This window comes from Anticarsia gemmatalis, chromosome 23, assembly GCF_050436995.1.
Source record: "Anticarsia gemmatalis isolate Benzon Research Colony breed Stoneville strain chromosome 23, ilAntGemm2 primary, whole genome shotgun sequence".
NCBI lineage: Eukaryota > Metazoa > Arthropoda > Insecta > Lepidoptera > Erebidae > Anticarsia > Anticarsia gemmatalis.
The window spans coordinates 9,206,357-9,223,857 of record NC_134767.1 but is presented as its reverse complement, the minus strand read 5'-3'; the positions used below and the strand labels follow the sequence as shown (position 1 = coordinate 9,223,857).

At 36.8% G+C, this 17,501-nt stretch overlaps 1 protein-coding gene across 7 annotated transcripts in view; it reads right to left on the bottom strand.

The window, feature by feature from the left end:
* The window catches only part of lig (ubiquitin-associated protein-like lingerer), a 38,422-nt gene that overhangs the window by 17,512 nt on the left and 3,409 nt on the right, over positions 1–17,501 (bottom strand). For 6 of the 7 annotated variants that reach the window (XM_076129789.1, XM_076129794.1, XM_076129796.1 and 3 more), the window contains exons 2-11: positions 13,181–13,348; positions 9,347–9,421; positions 4,652–4,774; positions 4,120–4,228; positions 3,880–4,041; positions 3,259–3,338; positions 2,759–2,791; positions 2,563–2,631; positions 1,883–1,993; positions 1,286–1,423 (exon numbers count right to left, since the gene is read on the bottom strand). In XM_076129789.1, the coding sequence (XP_075985904.1) occupies positions 1,286–1,423; positions 1,883–1,993; positions 2,563–2,631; positions 2,759–2,791; positions 3,259–3,338; positions 3,880–4,041; positions 4,120–4,228; positions 4,652–4,774; positions 9,347–9,421; positions 13,181–13,303 (1,023 nt within the window). In that variant the 5' untranslated portion in view covers positions 13,304–13,348. The remainder of the gene's footprint in view (positions 1–1,285; positions 1,424–1,882; positions 1,994–2,562; positions 2,632–2,758; positions 2,792–3,258; positions 3,339–3,879; positions 4,042–4,119; positions 4,229–4,651; positions 4,775–9,346; positions 9,422–13,180; positions 13,349–17,501) is intronic. The other variant, XM_076129792.1, reaches the window with a different exon arrangement.

Sequence of the window (17,501 nt, the reverse complement as noted above, 5' to 3'; positions counted from 1 at the left end):
CAAAATCCTTTTTTTAAGACTGTTAAAAAGCTTATTTTCGGTTATTGGTCTCCACCATCCCCGTAGTCAACCAGCATCGCCTTTTTAGTGTGTTAAAAAGCTTTGTTAATAAAGTTTACAATCAGGTCTTACGAATTTTCAATCAGGTCTTACGAATTTTCAATCAGGTCTTACGAATTTTCAATCAGGTCTTACGAATTTTCAATCAGGTCTTACGAGTTTTCAATCAGGTCTTACGAGTTTACAATCAGGTCTTAAGAATTTTCAATCAGGTCTTACGAATTTTCAATCAGGTCTTACGAATTTTCAATCAGGTCTTACGAAATTTCAATCAGGTCTTACGAAGTTTCAATCAGGTCTTACGAAATTTCAATCAGGTCTTACGAAGTTTCGCAAAAGTGCGCAACGGCGCTAAAGAATTTTCACTTCAAAAATATTGATTTCAAAAAAATAGTAAATTTTAATTTGCTGTTCTATTGAAGTCATGTGATGCTTCAATACAGTCATGTATATGTTACTGTAAAAGCCCGAACTGTGGTAAATCCTAAGATTTTCCGGTATAACCTAAGATTTGCCAACTCTCAATGGTAAAAGTCCGAACAATTCTTTTATTTCGAACTTTTACCTATATTCACTTGATGATGTCGAGATGTCGCCGGAGCCCCGCTTCGCGGGGTGCTTTCCTGCATTGCATTGCATTCCTGCTGGGTGGTTTAAAAAAAAATAACGACAAAGGCTAAGGTGGGAGCGAGCGAAGCGAAGCTCCCACCTCAGCCTTCTAACCTAACTTACCCATGTCGCTTTGCCCAAAACTCCTTCTTTATAACTATGTTACGGTATATAATTATACCGTTACATAGTTATGAAGCAGGAGTTTTGTAAATACTGTACATGTTACAGTTTTTAAACTCCGGCTTGTTCGGACTTTTACCATTGAGAGTTGGTAAATCTTAGGTTTTACCTTAAAATCTTAGGATTTACCACTATTCGGGCTTTTACAGTAGCATATATATTACGCAGATCATCAACATAATATCGAGCATCCAAAGCAGCCCTCTGATATGATTACTGGGCAAATCGAGAATGTAAGATTGGCCAACAGCAAAGGAAAACCAAAAAAAAACGTGTGTGAGTTTGGAAAAATACTGACAATACTGACCGATTTTCTAAAATACTGACTTTTACTGACCAGGTCCAAAAATACTGACTATTACTGACTTTACTGACCTGTTTCGGCCCCTGTATATGCTACTCCGTTTCAATACCGGCGGTAGGTGTAGCTTACCTGGTGATGGTGCTGGTGGTGGAAGGAGTCCTGCGGCGCAGCGGGCTGAGGTTCGGCGGGCGCCGGTCCTGCGGCCACGCCCGCCACGCCCGCCACGCCCGCGCTCACCGGCGACTGCCGACTGCCCGGGTTCATTTGCTGTACACATACACATTTTTTAAAACGATCATACAACATCCGAACTATATGACCTGAGATGTAGGCACAGGTGCGCAAATGTTTATTTTTTAATACAAACCGATATGAGGATTAAATGATTAATCAACCACGTAAAAAGGATGACGACATCGAAAAAATACGTGTTTGATATTTTTTTACGCCCTACCAGACGGACAAATTTTTTTTAAATAGTCGTCATCCCTGTTACGAGCAACAATCCTACTTCGAGACTAGCTGATTAAACAAGAATGTATACTACAACCATAGTAGGACTTAGGCGTATATCGACGCCTTGTGTACCGAAAAGCCTAACTTTGGACATACTTGAACACTTGTTTTCAACGCTTGTTTTATCTTCTGGACAAAAGTGTACACATAACAATATCTAAATTGTTTTGTTTCCTTTAATATATGTATGTATGTATGTTTGTAACTCACGTCAATGAGCGACTGGTGGTGCGGATGCGCGGGTATGTGCGCGGAGTTGTGGTACGTGTACGTCGGGATGTGAGCCTCCGACGGACCGTTCGCCTCCGTGCCCTCCCACTCCTGGACATACGTGGCGTTACAGTTAACAACAAGTATAACAATTGAGTTGAACAAAGCCAAAACAAATCATGCCCGGTTTCTGAGTACATATAGCGGTAGTTTATCTTTACAATAGCATTTTTATGAGTTTAAACGCTATTTAATAGATAAACTACCGCTAAATGTACCTCAGAAACCGGGGGTCAGACCACACTAACAATTCACCGAGATAAAGATAAAAGGGGCAAGGACAGGATACAATTTCAAACTAAGAGGGTACTTTAACAAACAGAAGTTTTCCAAGTACCCTCTAGGTTTTTTATTTAGAAAACTGAGCATTCCAGTTCAACTTTTGAATAATGGGTATGAAATTAAATAAATTTTATTGACTTTTGACTGCCATTTATGGCACATATTTGAAGAGATTTAAACTTTCTTTACTATTTATCACTATGTCTGGAGGGATAGGGAATTTTGTTTACTATCCACATTTCTCGAACCAACATATCAAACCAGTCAATAATACGACACGACAACAAAACAAAACTTAAAAACCAAAAACACGCGGTGACGCGACAATACAAACTTACAGCGGTACTATTCTGCGGTTGGTCGCCGTCGGCCGGCCCGCTCTGCGCATTGGCACTTGGCGTGAATACCTGCAACACACAGTCATTTATTCCACAATCACGTACACACAACATCACACATTCATTCCAACCGTATCGTGAAGCTCCCGTCTAACTTCTACAGCATTTAAAATATATATTCTGTATATATATTTACAGGTGTATTGTCAATCCTTGGGATGGTCAACATCTACAACAAAATTTCATACGGTTTGTTACTCTGGATTTTATTGGATGAGATTTTTACTTGGCGATTGTAACGAGGCGAAGGACTTTTGCAGCTACCATTCTCACTGATAAAAAAAATCTATTAAAATATTAAGTAATGTACTTCATTTTAAAAAACTGTAAGTGAAGTTAATAATATTATCTGAACGGCCACACCAATCATTAGACAAATTTTAACTCAAAAATCACTCGAAGGTGGCAAACAAAAGCTTAAGGTGATTAAAACCTTTTGTTACTTAAAAGATTTTTGTCAAGTTACATAAGCAGTTATTTTTATTTTTTATACCAAATTAGTTTCATAAGTTCTGTTAAAAATTTGACTTTATAAATATCATAGTATCTTTAATTATTAGCTGTTGCACTAAGCCTCGTTACAATAGCCAAGTTAATAACAAAAATGCAAGTACATTGTATCAAAGCGATGTATACCTTGGTGTCTGAGAGAGATCCAGACCACTCCTCGTTGTCCCAATCCTCTGTCGCAGGGAATGGTTCCACGATGTTGCCAGCTGTATAACAAACACGCTCCATTAAAACAAGGTATGCAAGTTTCAGCTAAGTAGTGGAGAAAAGCAATGCTGTTAAGTTGTTAAACAAAGTTTGAAAACTAATTTTATGGCAACTATACACTCTGAGGTCTACCGTATTGGATTACTTGTGCAGGTAATCTATAGGTGTAGGTAACCTAAAGCATGTAAGGGAATAGGTGCCTTTATAGATGGCGCGCTGCGCTCATCTGTCCGCGCCCGCGAAGAAAACGTGAGCGAAGAGCGCGCCGTCTGACAGTTGAGAGCGACGCGCGCTCTTTTGTTGTTTCACGCGCGAAAGAGCGTGTGTGTAAAGGCACCTATTCCCTCGCACGCTTTAGATTACCTGTGAGAGCGTGTGTGTAACCTAATAGATATGGCAAAGGCGTACTATAATCAATGAAAAATGAAGGTTATACACGTATGTTTCGCCGGTTACAATGTTGGGACAATGTAGGAGGGGGGTGAGTCTGTCTACATAACTAAAGCTGCTTCTTAGGATCAGTAGTGTGCGTATACTCACAGTGCGGCGGCGGGTCCTGCCAGCCCTGCGTGTTGTCGCGGCTGGCCCGCGCGCGGCGCGAGGCGCCCCCCCGGCCGCCGCGCGCTCCCCCGCGGCCCCGCGCCGCGCCGCGCCCGCGCCACCCGCCCTCGCCGCGCTCGCCTCGCTCACCCTCGCCGCGACCTGCACCACACATAACACCAGTATAACACAACATGTCTCTCATACACCTTAGAACCAGTAACAATAGTAAACACGCACGTGGTCGGGGGCCGGAGCGACTGCGCGGATCGCGAGGTGGATCCAGCTCGCCGTTGCCGGCCGGAGCCGGCGGCTTCTTTTTCTTTTTCTCGCTGGTTTGCCACTCGCCCTGATGACAAAATAATATCAATTTAGTTTACTATAACATTTATAAAGGTAAGAAAACAAAACCAAATACCACATAACAATTGATGCTCAGACGAGATGAACATATAGTTATATTAACACATTTTAACATTATTATAAGCTTCTATAAAGTCCTGTAGCTCACGGCAAAATCGAGTCTAAAGCTGCGTCTACTAGAAGAACGGAGCAGGAACAAAGCACAAAATTCTTCTTAACACACATGTTCGAGGCTCTTAAGACAGTCCACACTACACAAATTTGTGTTCGGCTCGTGCTCAGCTCCTTTAGCGTAGACGAAGCTTTATAGCATCATCACGATTTGAATGTCTATTTTGTTCAGATAGGACACTCGCAGCACAGGAACTACTCATCTACGTTATTCTATCGGGGAGGGTATTGTATGTACCTGTATCCGCTGGCTCTCCTCAAGCAGCAGGTTGCAGGCGGCCACCATGTCGTTGTCCGAGTCGTGCAGCGCCGAGCACACCTCCTCCTCGGTGCGGCACGTCATCTCCATTAGCTCCAGCACCTACGCACACAGAATAATCCTTAATACCAGTTACAAACTAGTCAATGATACAACAAGTGAATTTACCGACAGTTCGAAATGTAATGCCAATGAGAAGAGCTGGCAAGAAACTCCCAGAAACTTTTTTAATTGCTTATCCTATACCGTGTGAAACTTGTTATCACATTTTCAATGGCATTATATTTGCCACAACAAGCTTACATTTTATATTTGACGTCATCAGTTATAAAAATCACGAGAAATAAATGATGCCCAGATCAGTTCAATCACTATTGCCTAAACTAGTACTAACTATAGACAAAGGTTCGTTCAACCTCAAAACTTTTACGATTATAAAATAAGTAGGGCATTCTTGAAGCAAAATTTAGAAATGATTGTAAATCCTATTATTTTGAGTACTTCCCAGTCGATGTAGTAAACAGAAACATTTCCGCCGCAGACGGGCGGATATTGCGAGGAAATACCTGACTACCCCGCAAGGTTGTTCGCGAATAGTATTTAAAATAACTTTAAACTTTCACGTAGTATCTATTTGTTTCGAAATTATATTTAGTGTAGAGTACAACAATAATATTAACTTATTCTAATAGCTAACGCAACCGAATGAGATAATATCCAACGGTTTACCTCGGTTTATACAGAAATGGATAAGTACTAAGATAACCATGTATTTAAATTCAATGAAAACATACATAATAGTCGTTGACAGTTTAGTTTGTCGAATATAACTTGACAAGATTGACAGGTGTAAAGAAAGTAAAAAGTTGTGAATGATGATAATCATTAACTATACGATTAAAATTTTAGTCTAAGGTAATATATATATATAAATATATAGTATAAACAAATTGTTTCTACTTATTTTCCACTATTGGGCAAGATTTTTACTTGAAAATTTCAATGTCATTCTAAAACCCTCAGCCTCTTTTTAAACCCCAGACAAACGAAAGTCTCGTATCACAAAAAGATCAAGGATTCATAGATTGAACTTGAAATCAATAAAACAATTTTCCTGCTAACATGTATGACATCATGTTATTACTTTACCTACCCTGCCTTGCAACTATGTAATTGAAACACCTGATAGTTATATAGTCTATGGTCTATAATAAGCAGTTGTAAAGGTGTAATCCTGTCTGACTGCGAAGTAATATTATTGGTTATTAGTTCGGTTGTAATATGGACTTGCTTTTGGCCATAATATGTGTACTGGAAACTTATCTGGACTGCCTTTTTGGCGTGGTCGATAGTATATACGACTGTTGATCATGAGGTCTTGAGGACGAAACTTGAGTGTATTTTATATACCTCTGCCCACACCTTCGAATAGCACAGGGGCTAGTCGGTACAAAGGCAAATAAAAAAAAAACAAAAAGATATCATTTTTTATGTACAGCACGAGATTTTTGTAACGAAGGTGGGATTTTATAAAAGATTTTCGACTAAGATTATATAATCTTTATTGAACTTATCAACGTTTCTAGTCTATAATACTCAATGTTTCTAATCTATATTACAAGATTTCAAGAACTACTAAACAAATATCGCCAAAATTAGTCACACAGATAGATTATGAACTCATCATCTTGCGGCCGAAACCACAAGCAGAAAGTACATAATAAATGTATCATAGTAACACCCATAGTACAGTTACTAGGTGAAACTTACACCGCTATAGTTTCCCACGGTACGATACAAACCGACACGCCACCTGACGCTACTCGATTCTACTTCTATAGGTCGTAGTCTCACTTCAATATACAATAACAAACTATATATTATTTTAGTAAACTATTTAAAATCCTACTATTTAAATATACTTTTAGTAAACTATTTAGTATCACAGTCAATGAAGAGTGACAAAGTATTGTTGTCAAAATTGATTGATGTTGATTCAAATTGAGAATTGGACTAGTTGTGGTTGTAGTTGAACTTCTTTAGTAGTCCAAACTGATATTTATATTGCTGTCTCGCTCTAGCCAAGCAATCTAGATGAAAGTTTTAATATTCGTGCTATTCCACAGTTTGTGATGTATGTCTGCCACTCTTTTTAGCAAAAACTACTGAATAGGTTGTGACAAAAATAAGCTTAGTTTGTACAACTACGATACATACATACATACGGACAAAGTCAAAGGTAAGCATTTTTCATCAGAAGCAAAAGTTTGTTTGTCTATTACGTTTTAAGGCCAATACACTAAACCGATTTCGGCCGAATTTTGCATTGCGATAGTAAGAATATCTAGGATCAAACATTGATAAATAACAATTGGCACATAAAAATGTTATAGAGCTCGAGCTTGTATTAACCAAGTCTGTCGGTGCCCTTACAATGTGAAATTGTACCGCGATAGTATTGTACTACACTTGTTATGATATCTGATTCGTACGCGTTTTTCTAATAGTTACAGATATGGGAATTTGTATGAGCATTGTTGATTTATGCGTGTAAAGGTATATTTACCGTAAACTTACTGTACAAGGTTTAATTAAAGTTTAAATGGGTCTTTTCTCACATTTATATCAGAAATTAGCCGTTACCTTTGGCTTTGCTTGCAAAGTAGCAACTTTACGAGCCATAAAATATCCTATAGATATGAAACTTCAGCCCTTTCACATTTATAAACATGAATAGTGGACTAATTGAGCTCATATGAATATGAGGAAATAATAGAGTGACTGACATAAAGTCATTGCTACATCACTAGGAGAAAATCTTATGTCTTTTGTATGTGTGTAAAACTTTTACAAACACACAAACAAGGAACGTAGAAAAAAAAGAAAAAAGAACCTTTTAACACGATGAAAAACAATAACTAGATAGCGATCTAGATGGATATGAATGAAGCAAGGGAAGTACTTTGGTTTTTATCTACCCCTAAGGAAAAAGGCAAGATTTTACGTATGTATGTATGTACAGGGCATATTTATTGTGTGAGAATGTGGGAACCAAAGGTACCATTATTTGGTATAGCATAGCAACAGTAAACATTTTCAAAAAAAAGCGGGGTACTCCCTAACTTCGTCGAACACTTACTAATCATAACAATAGTGATAAAACTAATGATAAACAATAATTATCTGTTATCAACCGTGAGTAATGTATTACTGCGCATTATCTAACCTCAGTGTCCTTCTACCTGTATACACGTGTTTATTAAGTAGCTGTACATTTTCAATGACGATGGTCGGGGTTCGATGTCTGGGATGACAAAACGTCGTATTGTTTCGAGAGCATTAGAAGATTTACCTCCGGTTTCTGAGGTACATTTAGCAGTAGTTTACCTATTCAATAGCGTTTAAACTCATATAAAAAAAGCTATTGAATAGAAAGACTGCCGCTAAATGTACTCAGAAACCGGGGGTTAGACATTTAATGCAAAAATATATAAACGTATCGATGTAAAACAAGACTTCCTAAAGAGGTACCTTCCCCAGTGGGTGGGTAGCGGTAGTGGGTCCAAAAACATATAAGAAATAAAATTGATATAACTCTTATAAAAACCGGGGCACTGGATATCTTATTTCCCTTGTAAAGTGTGGGTGATCCACAATGTACAACACAAAAATTGCCCCATTTAAGTCGAAGTATATAAGATCACATACGCAACAGCCACTAATAAAATAATTAAACTACATAATAATATGTCAAAGTTAAAAAGAAATAAACAGATTAATTTTTATATAATCTGTTTATTTTATTATTGTTGTCCCTTGAGTGTCTTTTGGTCTAGAAGGTCTTGAAATACATTTACCTGTAACCGTCTATAAAACGCCGCAGACACTTGAATTGCAAAGTAAACCGGGCGCAAATAACGACAAACAAAAATGACTGGCACTACACGACGCCGGCCTTTGACCATCACTGGTATAAAACCAAACTCCACTCGACCAACGATACGAATAAGCAACCACATCTCGCAAGATTGAAAAACAACTGAACCTTCGTCATTCCTCTTTACAGGGGAAATGAAACCATACAAAATACTATAAAAAACAGAAAAGTTTCGAAAGACATTGTTTTGTGGAAACGTAAACATTTAGGAGATTTTCGCAATTTTTTTCAAAGGGCTGAAATGTAGGGTGGTTTTTTGCGTAACCGTATTTTGAAATACCTGTTATAAGTCTTCAATATTTTGTAAGAGTTTGTTGGTAATGCCCTAGTAATGTCTTTGACGTAGATTAACAAATATTGCTTATAAAGATAATAGAGCTATGTTTACATATTTCTGTCGAGAAAGGATTTATTCAGATCATTCCAGAAGTAATCCAGAAGGAGTTTAAAACCCTTGCATGGAGCCACAGTAAAATATTGTCACCAGCGCTATAACAAAATAAAGACATAATATATGGTCTCCAAATTGTAAAGCACGGAGACATTCCGCTAAAGTCTCCTATCAGCCAGGTATAAAACTGTCCATGCCGAAGTTTTCCTCATCAATTGTTGAACAACCAGCTATCGCAAATACTTCCATACACCCCTGCAATATACGACCAGTGTTTTGCACGTTTCGTAGGTAGAATGGACACCAGTAAAAGGAGGTAAAATGGCGAGTTAGTTTTTGTACTTACCATTCTTCGAACGTCAGACGCGTCTTCGCTTTTACGATCGATCATGTGTGCCATACGGAGCTGTTCTGTTGTTGCCTGCAAACAAACAAATACTTGTATCAGGAAACATAACTAAATATTCAATTTGGTTAAATATAAGCTACTTTTCTAATCAACTCCTAAATCTCTTTCGTAGTTTTATGCTGGAGAGGGATATGAATTTATTATATTACAATCTTCATATTACAAGTGCTACTTTTTCACTCTGTAAACGAAATCCAAAACCTAAACCAAAGTATAACGTAGGATATTTTCATAGTTTAGCGTATACTACTAGCCGTGCAGGGACGTGTTTACAAACATGTTATATACGTATAACAAATAAATAATGAGAGCACGTCAAAACAGTCCCCTGTTGCGTCGGACATGTGTCGTCGACAATACGTGTTGGGACACAACATTATAGTGATTTGAACTTTTTCTCGTTTCATCCCCTCTTTTAGCCGCTTGTTCCCTGTTTCAGGGGCTTATAAGGCGATTCCAGAAAAAGTAAATAGCCTAGCTACAAACTTTCATCACTTATTATTTTTTTTTTAGAAAAAACTAATATTCAAGCTACTAAGTTCCATCCCTTATTTCGCCCGCTTGTAAGCTGTTCCTTAAGAGAAAAAAAACCTAGTTACAAACTTACATCCCCCATTTTAGTCCCAGTTTTTTTTTGACAATATTAAGTTATTTATTTTTAGAAAAAGAAACTAGCCATGTTTGATCTCAAAACTGCTTCAAGTTTCTTAAAACCGATTTGGCGGTTCGACCGCGAAGGCATAACATGTACACAGACAGAGATGCATTCGGCGGATAGGCTCTCATTCTGTCAATACCAAGTTAGGCTGTAATGAGTTTATTATTCACGAACACTTCCTACGTAACTTAAATAATTATAAACCGATATTTTTGATTAAATATGAACACAGGTGCCGTAACATTCAGTTCTCGACAACGACCTGGGAGCTACCATGTATCTCAGTTGACAACTATTAAAAGGCCACTATGTGATACACTGTTTTCTCTCTTAGATTATAGTGATTAACACGGTACGTCAAAGCAGCAATGTACTGAATAATGACCATAATAATATTACTAATTGTCAACTGAAATTATATATGTATATTTTCCAATATATCAATCATGCAACGTGAAAGTTTAAATCATGTTGTTTACGTCAAAAACCTGTCACAACAACACCTGTGTTCCCATTCAATAGTAACCGGTTAACCATAATTTGACCAACCTGTTACAACAGGGTTACATACAAAAGCATCCCTTACAAATCTCATACAAAAGCCATTGAATGTACGAATGGAGATAACCTCAAAACGGCTTGGACTTTTGGAGGTTATGTCACGGTGTCAATGACACCGGCGGTCGCAAGGTCAACCGGTGTTTATGATCGCTAGTGTAGAAATAAAATGGCGTTTATGTGAAATTATGGTGTGTTTTGGAAAGATAAGGCGTTTGGAGGCTTGGACAAATGAATCTTTCGAATGATAGTGCTTTGAGCACAAATTAAGTTGCCTTTAAGAAAATAAATTTGATTTATGATCCATCTTTCCAATTCGTCTAGGGAAGGCCTAGTGTATATTCCTAGTAATCTATTTACAGTATAGGTTGTAATTAATATAGTGAATATCTTGCATAGATTCGGAATTACTTCTCGTCTCACAGTCACACTGTCAAAATAATCCATTTACTAATCCATATGCGAGAGAAACTCTGTCTAAAGCCCTTCTCCCATTACGATACGCCCGCGCGACTCTAGTCTCGGAGACTAGTCGCCACGAAGTATCTCACATACATTTGTATAGAGACTACCAGTATCGTAATGTGAGAGTCTCCATACAAATGTATGTGAGATACTTCGTGGCGACTAGTCTCCGAGACTAGAGTCGCGCGGGCGTATCGTAATGGGAGAAGGGCTTAACTTGACATTTTACGGGCAAAATACTAAAGTGACGTAAACGAAATTTGACAAGTGAGATTTCTTCACTACAAACAAATAACGCGTATAAAAACATAGGACTATTTCACAATTACTTTTTTTTATTCTATGGTATGGTTAGTGATCAAACTAGTGTAAAAATGTTCAAGCCGCCCGAAAAGGCTTTAACATGGCTTAACGACTACCATCTTTATAGACAACAACCAGAACCGACTTTTTACGTGTCCTCCAAAGCTCGGAGAAGCTCAGTATTTCACACTAAACCCGCAAACTCAAAGGTTCTAAATAAATAGGAAGTATTCAAGCTACAACCTCCTCAACATAATAATTTCATTCTGGCATACAGCCAACAATCTCGCATAAAACCTCACTATCATATCAGAGTCATTTGTATGACAATAAAGAAATATTGAGCCTCTACTATGGATATTACACGAGCTGTATTATTCACCATAAGTTAGTAGCGCGAATGTTTGAGGAAAAAGTATTTTTTATAAGTACTGAACTAGGGATTGTGCATACAAAACGTTTTTATACAGATGGAATTAGAACACGTAGCAAGGATCAACATAGCACTATCTAATATATAAAATTCTCGCGTCACAGTTTTCGTTGCCATACTCCTCCGAAACGGCTTGACCGATTCTCATGAGATTTTGTGAGCATATTGACTAGGTCTGAGAATCGGCCAACATCTATTTTTCATACACCTAAGTAACACATTTTTTTATATGGCAAAGCAATGTTTGCCGGGTAAGCTAGTAATTTTCAAAATTAGATTGACGTAAACAACAGAGAACGAAAATTTTCTAATCATTAAATAGCTGTAACGCGTTGATGTTACTTATGCGCAGAACTTAAAAAAAAATATCTATCAGTGAGTTACGATAAGATCTATCTAGGTGTTTCGGAGATGAACATAGGAAATTGACCTATTCCATAAAAGGCACATGCTGTCACAATACGCTAAAAGTAGCCGGTTATGTGTAGGTAAACTGGCATTAAGCCGCCTTTATACAGCCCTGTATATAAAGTTTGAAATAAATAAACAACAAAATATTTTCGCCTGAGTTTGTGTTCATTTTACATTACAACAGACTACTACAGATCCAGTTTTACAGGCCTCAATTTAACAATTCTTCTCGTAGCTACAAGTAGCAATATAAAACTAGCACATACGCTGTTCCCAGTGCAACATGCAACAATGTGTCTCGATTTATCAGTACGAATCTAACGGGCCGAGGTTATTATCAATTCACTCAAGTGGGATGCAAGCGCTCCACGACAATTGCATGAGTGTCAAGAATAAAAAGTTTAACTGCTTTGATTGTGCCGCAGAGGAAATTGGAATTGACCTTCGCAATAAATAAGGATATCGACACTTTGTGAGAATTACTATTTGTTTTGTATTGCTATCAGCAAGAATGATGAGTCTCCGCTGTGTCTGCTTGTCTGGTATTTACAAACTTCAGAACTACTTAACCTATTTTGGTCTGATTTTCATTTACATACTCAGTGATTCATGATACGAGGGTTCACATTTTTTGTAAAATGTCTAAAGTAAGATGATGATGATAAGAAAAATACAGCCTGTAGAAGAATACTTCATTAGTCATTAAAGCTTTCGCATTGCATGTTTAATATCTAATAGCCTTTGTGGGATTAGCACAACCGTGCCACTTATAAAAACAGATCTAATCAACTGTAGCTAAGAAACTAAATAAGCAATAATTTAATAACTACCAATTTGTTTAACTCAAATTTTCATATGATAGCATTTTTGACACCTAATATTTCTGCGTGGAAAATCCAGCCCAGCAGCTAGACAGTAATTAGTAAAATTAACAATTTCTCACCTGTGGTTTCACCTTCTCCTTGGTCTGAGTTTTGTCTGTGGTCTTCCTGGCATCCTGTGCATGCTTGCCGTCTTTGGCGCCGCCCTTCGCACCACCCTTGGTGGCGCGCGCACCCAAACTCATCTTTAATCTATATACGTTATATTTACAGCCTCTATTTACAAGCAGCTGAAACAAACATTGAAAAACATTAACCCACTTATTCGAAAAAATACGCAGTTTTGAAACTTTTGTTTCTTTCACTCTCGAGTGAAATTAAAGAAAGAAAACATAGTTTAGTAGTCTTTAAACTGAGATAGGTATAATTTGCGTTTATAAATAAGGTGGCTGCCGTGATGCCTATCCGTCAACTTTTGTTTCTTTCACTCTCAAGTGAAATAAAAGATAGAAAACATTCTTGAGCAGAGTTTAAAACTTTTAACTAAAATAGTTGTTGTAATTTTCGTTTTAAAATTATAAGGGGGTTGCCATGATGCCTTGACGACAACCAAACACGTAATGAATGTGCATCATCAGGTGCTTTTCGACCGTTAGTTGACGACTAGCCGTCAACAAGTGCTTGCTGAGGCCATTTAAAGTAAACTTGCATCAGAAATTGGTAGAGCTTTAAAACCCTGCTCAACCCGGGAGTCGTATTCATTACCGAGGTAAAGAGGCAGTATTTAAATAAAGAATTTTGAGTACTCATAAGTTATGACTCATAAACTAAAGCAGTAAAACTGAGGACTTGAAACCGTCGGCTCGTAAACTTTGGGTTAAAAACCTCTTTAAAATTATGTGCAAATTAAGATATTAAGTTTATCATTTGCTATAACGATGGTAAAAATCTGGCTTAAAATTAAGTGAAGAAGAATTATGATAGATTTTAAACTTTTAGTAACTAAGTATGCCATGATTACTGTTAAGTATTTTTTCTTCAAATCATTCATTTTTATTTTAAACCGACTCAAAAAAAAAGAGGAGTTTCTCAATTGGACTGTTTGTTGTTTTCTTTTTCATTAAATGTATTACAGGGCGTATTTTTTGATAAAGCTCGTACTCCTAGAATTCCGGGGGTGAAAACGGGGCTAAATACAAGAGTAGTTACGCTTGTAAAGGATATGTATATGCCTTTACAAGCTAGGCTATAGATAACTCAAGAGATATGAGTGAATATTAATGTATTCAAGCTTATAGGCTCGTACGAGATTGGCATACGTCACTTGGGAGACATACGAGCGAACAAAAATTATACTTTCGCTCAGAAAGCGCCTGGTAAAATATTACGAATCACAATACTGTTGGAAAATTAGTTAGCTAGAGTGTTATAAATTAATATTATAGATTATGCAAATGAGGTGTGTTATTTGCAATTAGTCAATCAGATACTGTTAAAAGGTGCTTCAAGAAAAGTAAGATTTAATCAAGTCACAGTGCCTAACGAAGGTCTTCTAAAAACCAAACAATAGGAACCATATTTATACCCAAGGTACACTAACTAAATGCAAAGCTTATTACAGGCTTACTCCCGACAGTATCGAGTCAAATTAAAAAAAAAAAAAAACTAGCGCATGATTAAACGAAATTTGGCAAGGAAAAGACGCATAAATCGAAAGGAAGGACATTGGCTACTTTTCTTCCAGAAAACCTTCTATGCAAGCAGAGCTACTGGTAGGAGCTCTATCTCCCCATAACAACACAATAAACAATGCACAATTAGTAAATAATCCATGGTTATTACAGCAACATCAAATACATTATGTTCGCAATAGGAGGAAAACGACGTATATTCCCAAATGACTGTATTGATCGTCATAATCTGGAGAATACTGTTTCTATGGAACGATTGACGAGAATAAAATTATTGGAATAATAGACGTTTTGTATTTACATGCCTCAATAAAACCCTGCTTCATTTAACTTGCCTAAAAAGCCATAAGACTAAGTGGCAATATGATAACGCCTTTCTCCCATGGGGGGTTGACAAGGATGTACATTGCTACGCTCCCTCTATAGTTATTTAGCATCATACACACTAGTCGATCTAAATGCTATCTTCTGAGAAGACAACTAGTAACGTTGTCTTATAAGACTTTTATAAAGCAGGGTGTAACAATAATATCAAATCTCTATTGATCAGAGAAAAGCCAGAAGACAAACAAACAAAACAGACCGTGCTTCTCTACATAGTACATACTAGCAAGAAAACGGAGTTAAGTAAATGATATTTGAACAGTTTCTGAACAATATGGCATGGATTAAGTGTATGAGCATAAGAACGCTGACTTGGCATAAACAAATGAATAGCAGTTGATTCACTCATTTTCTTTGGACCGTGAAGAATAATTATGCAAAAATAATAAATTCTACGTTTCTGCATCTCCGTTTAATTCTCTAAAATTTGGTCTAAAAAGAGAAATGTTACGACTACTGCGATTAAGAATATTTTTAGCAAAACAAGGAAAGATGAACGTCTTAGAAAAGCATTTACTTCAAATATCTAAAAGCGAAACTGTATCAAATTACAAAAATTAGGTGAAAGTTAGTGTTTAATTTGATTAACGTGAATCATAGTTATGTTTGTGGAACCAAACAGACAAACTAGAAACTCAATTTGTAGTTTGCAGCTGTGACTTAAAAGTTATAATTATTTTGAAAACCGTGAATTTACAAAACCCTGTAACAATGTGAATGTTTTATACAAATTTCTAGACTGTCTCAAAATTAAAAGTTAAATTCGGGCAGTCGTCCCTGTTATCTATACGTTACAATGTCGTCCTTTTTTACAAAAAGGAAGGTAGTTTCACAAAATATGGGTCATTAACAATAGATTATTGTAGCATTATCTCGAATCTCATAGAATGAAGTAACTGCTTCTTGCAAAAATACGCGTTTCGTTAATGAAAACATGTAACTCATACGAAAAAAAAATGGATTAGCGATTTACACGATTAAAATTTAAATTCTATCCCGAAATACTTGCTATTATTATGTGTATTATATTATTTTATACGATTTAACCGCTAAATCCATGTAATCCGATACATCGAGTGGTCAAAACCAACATTCAATATACCACACATATTAACACGAGTTAATGAAAACGCAACTAACCGCACAAATCGATAGAAACCGCATCAGAATTATTGCTTAATCATATTTGTTTACATATCTAACTAGTGTAGTAAGTCACTCGTGTAAGCAATGATAGTTATTGGGCAATATCTAATATATAAAATTCTCGCGTCAAAGTTTTCGTTACCGTACTCCTCCGAAACGGCTTGACCGATTCTCATGAAACTTTATGAGCATATTGAGTAGGTCTGAGAATCGGCCAACATCTATTTTTCATGCCCCTAAGTGACACTTTTTTTTTATTTTTATGGCAAAAAAAACGTTTGCCGGGTCAGCTAGTTATTTATAAATTATTGAGTCATGTTGTAAACCGCAAAACACTCTTTGGGAACCAACAAAAAAGGACTGTTAAAAATTGTGTATTACAAAATTTCTAGACATTTCTTGTATTTTACGAAGACCGACAGTTTGCATGTTTCGCGCTTATTACATGCATGATATTGTAGGCAGTAAATTGTGACGAGTAAAAGAGATCAGGGAGAGAGACAAAGTAATTTCTAGCGACCACAGCAATCTGACTTAGGCCGAAACATCAAGCAATCCAAGGTAAATAAATGCATTAGATAATAAAGAAGCAATGCAAGTTTCTAAGTTTATACAATTATATGCTAGTATTCATCTCGACAAACATACTAATTGTATTAAGATACTCATTCATTATAAAACAGTGTGTCGTAAATTCACGCCTAAAAAGCCTATCTCCAGTACTTTTACTATCAATATTTTACGTAGGCATTACACCGCTATCTGTAGATATCTGAATTATTATTAGACAGGCCATTGACCCCAATGTTTAGTACGATAAAATGAAATGTCTGGATTTAGTAGATAAGGTTAATCGACGTATGGATATGGATAAGTATCCTTTGCTAGTCACCACGGTCGAAAGAAATATAGGACCAGAGGGGAATACCTCCAAATTATCTAAATAGACATCTTTCAGAGAAATTAGTAACATTCCTATATTTTTCTATATTATAAAATTAGACCTACAAAACCTGACACTAGACAATGATGAGCACTGTAGCCATCGCGTCGCCCGCACGTACGACTTACATATTTTTTAAAGAACGATTATACTATCCATACTAATATTATAAATGCGAAAGTAACTCTGTCTGTCTGTCTGTTACTCAATCACGCCTAAACTACTGAAGCAATATGCATGAAATTTGGTATGGAGATATTATGATACCCGAGAAAGGAC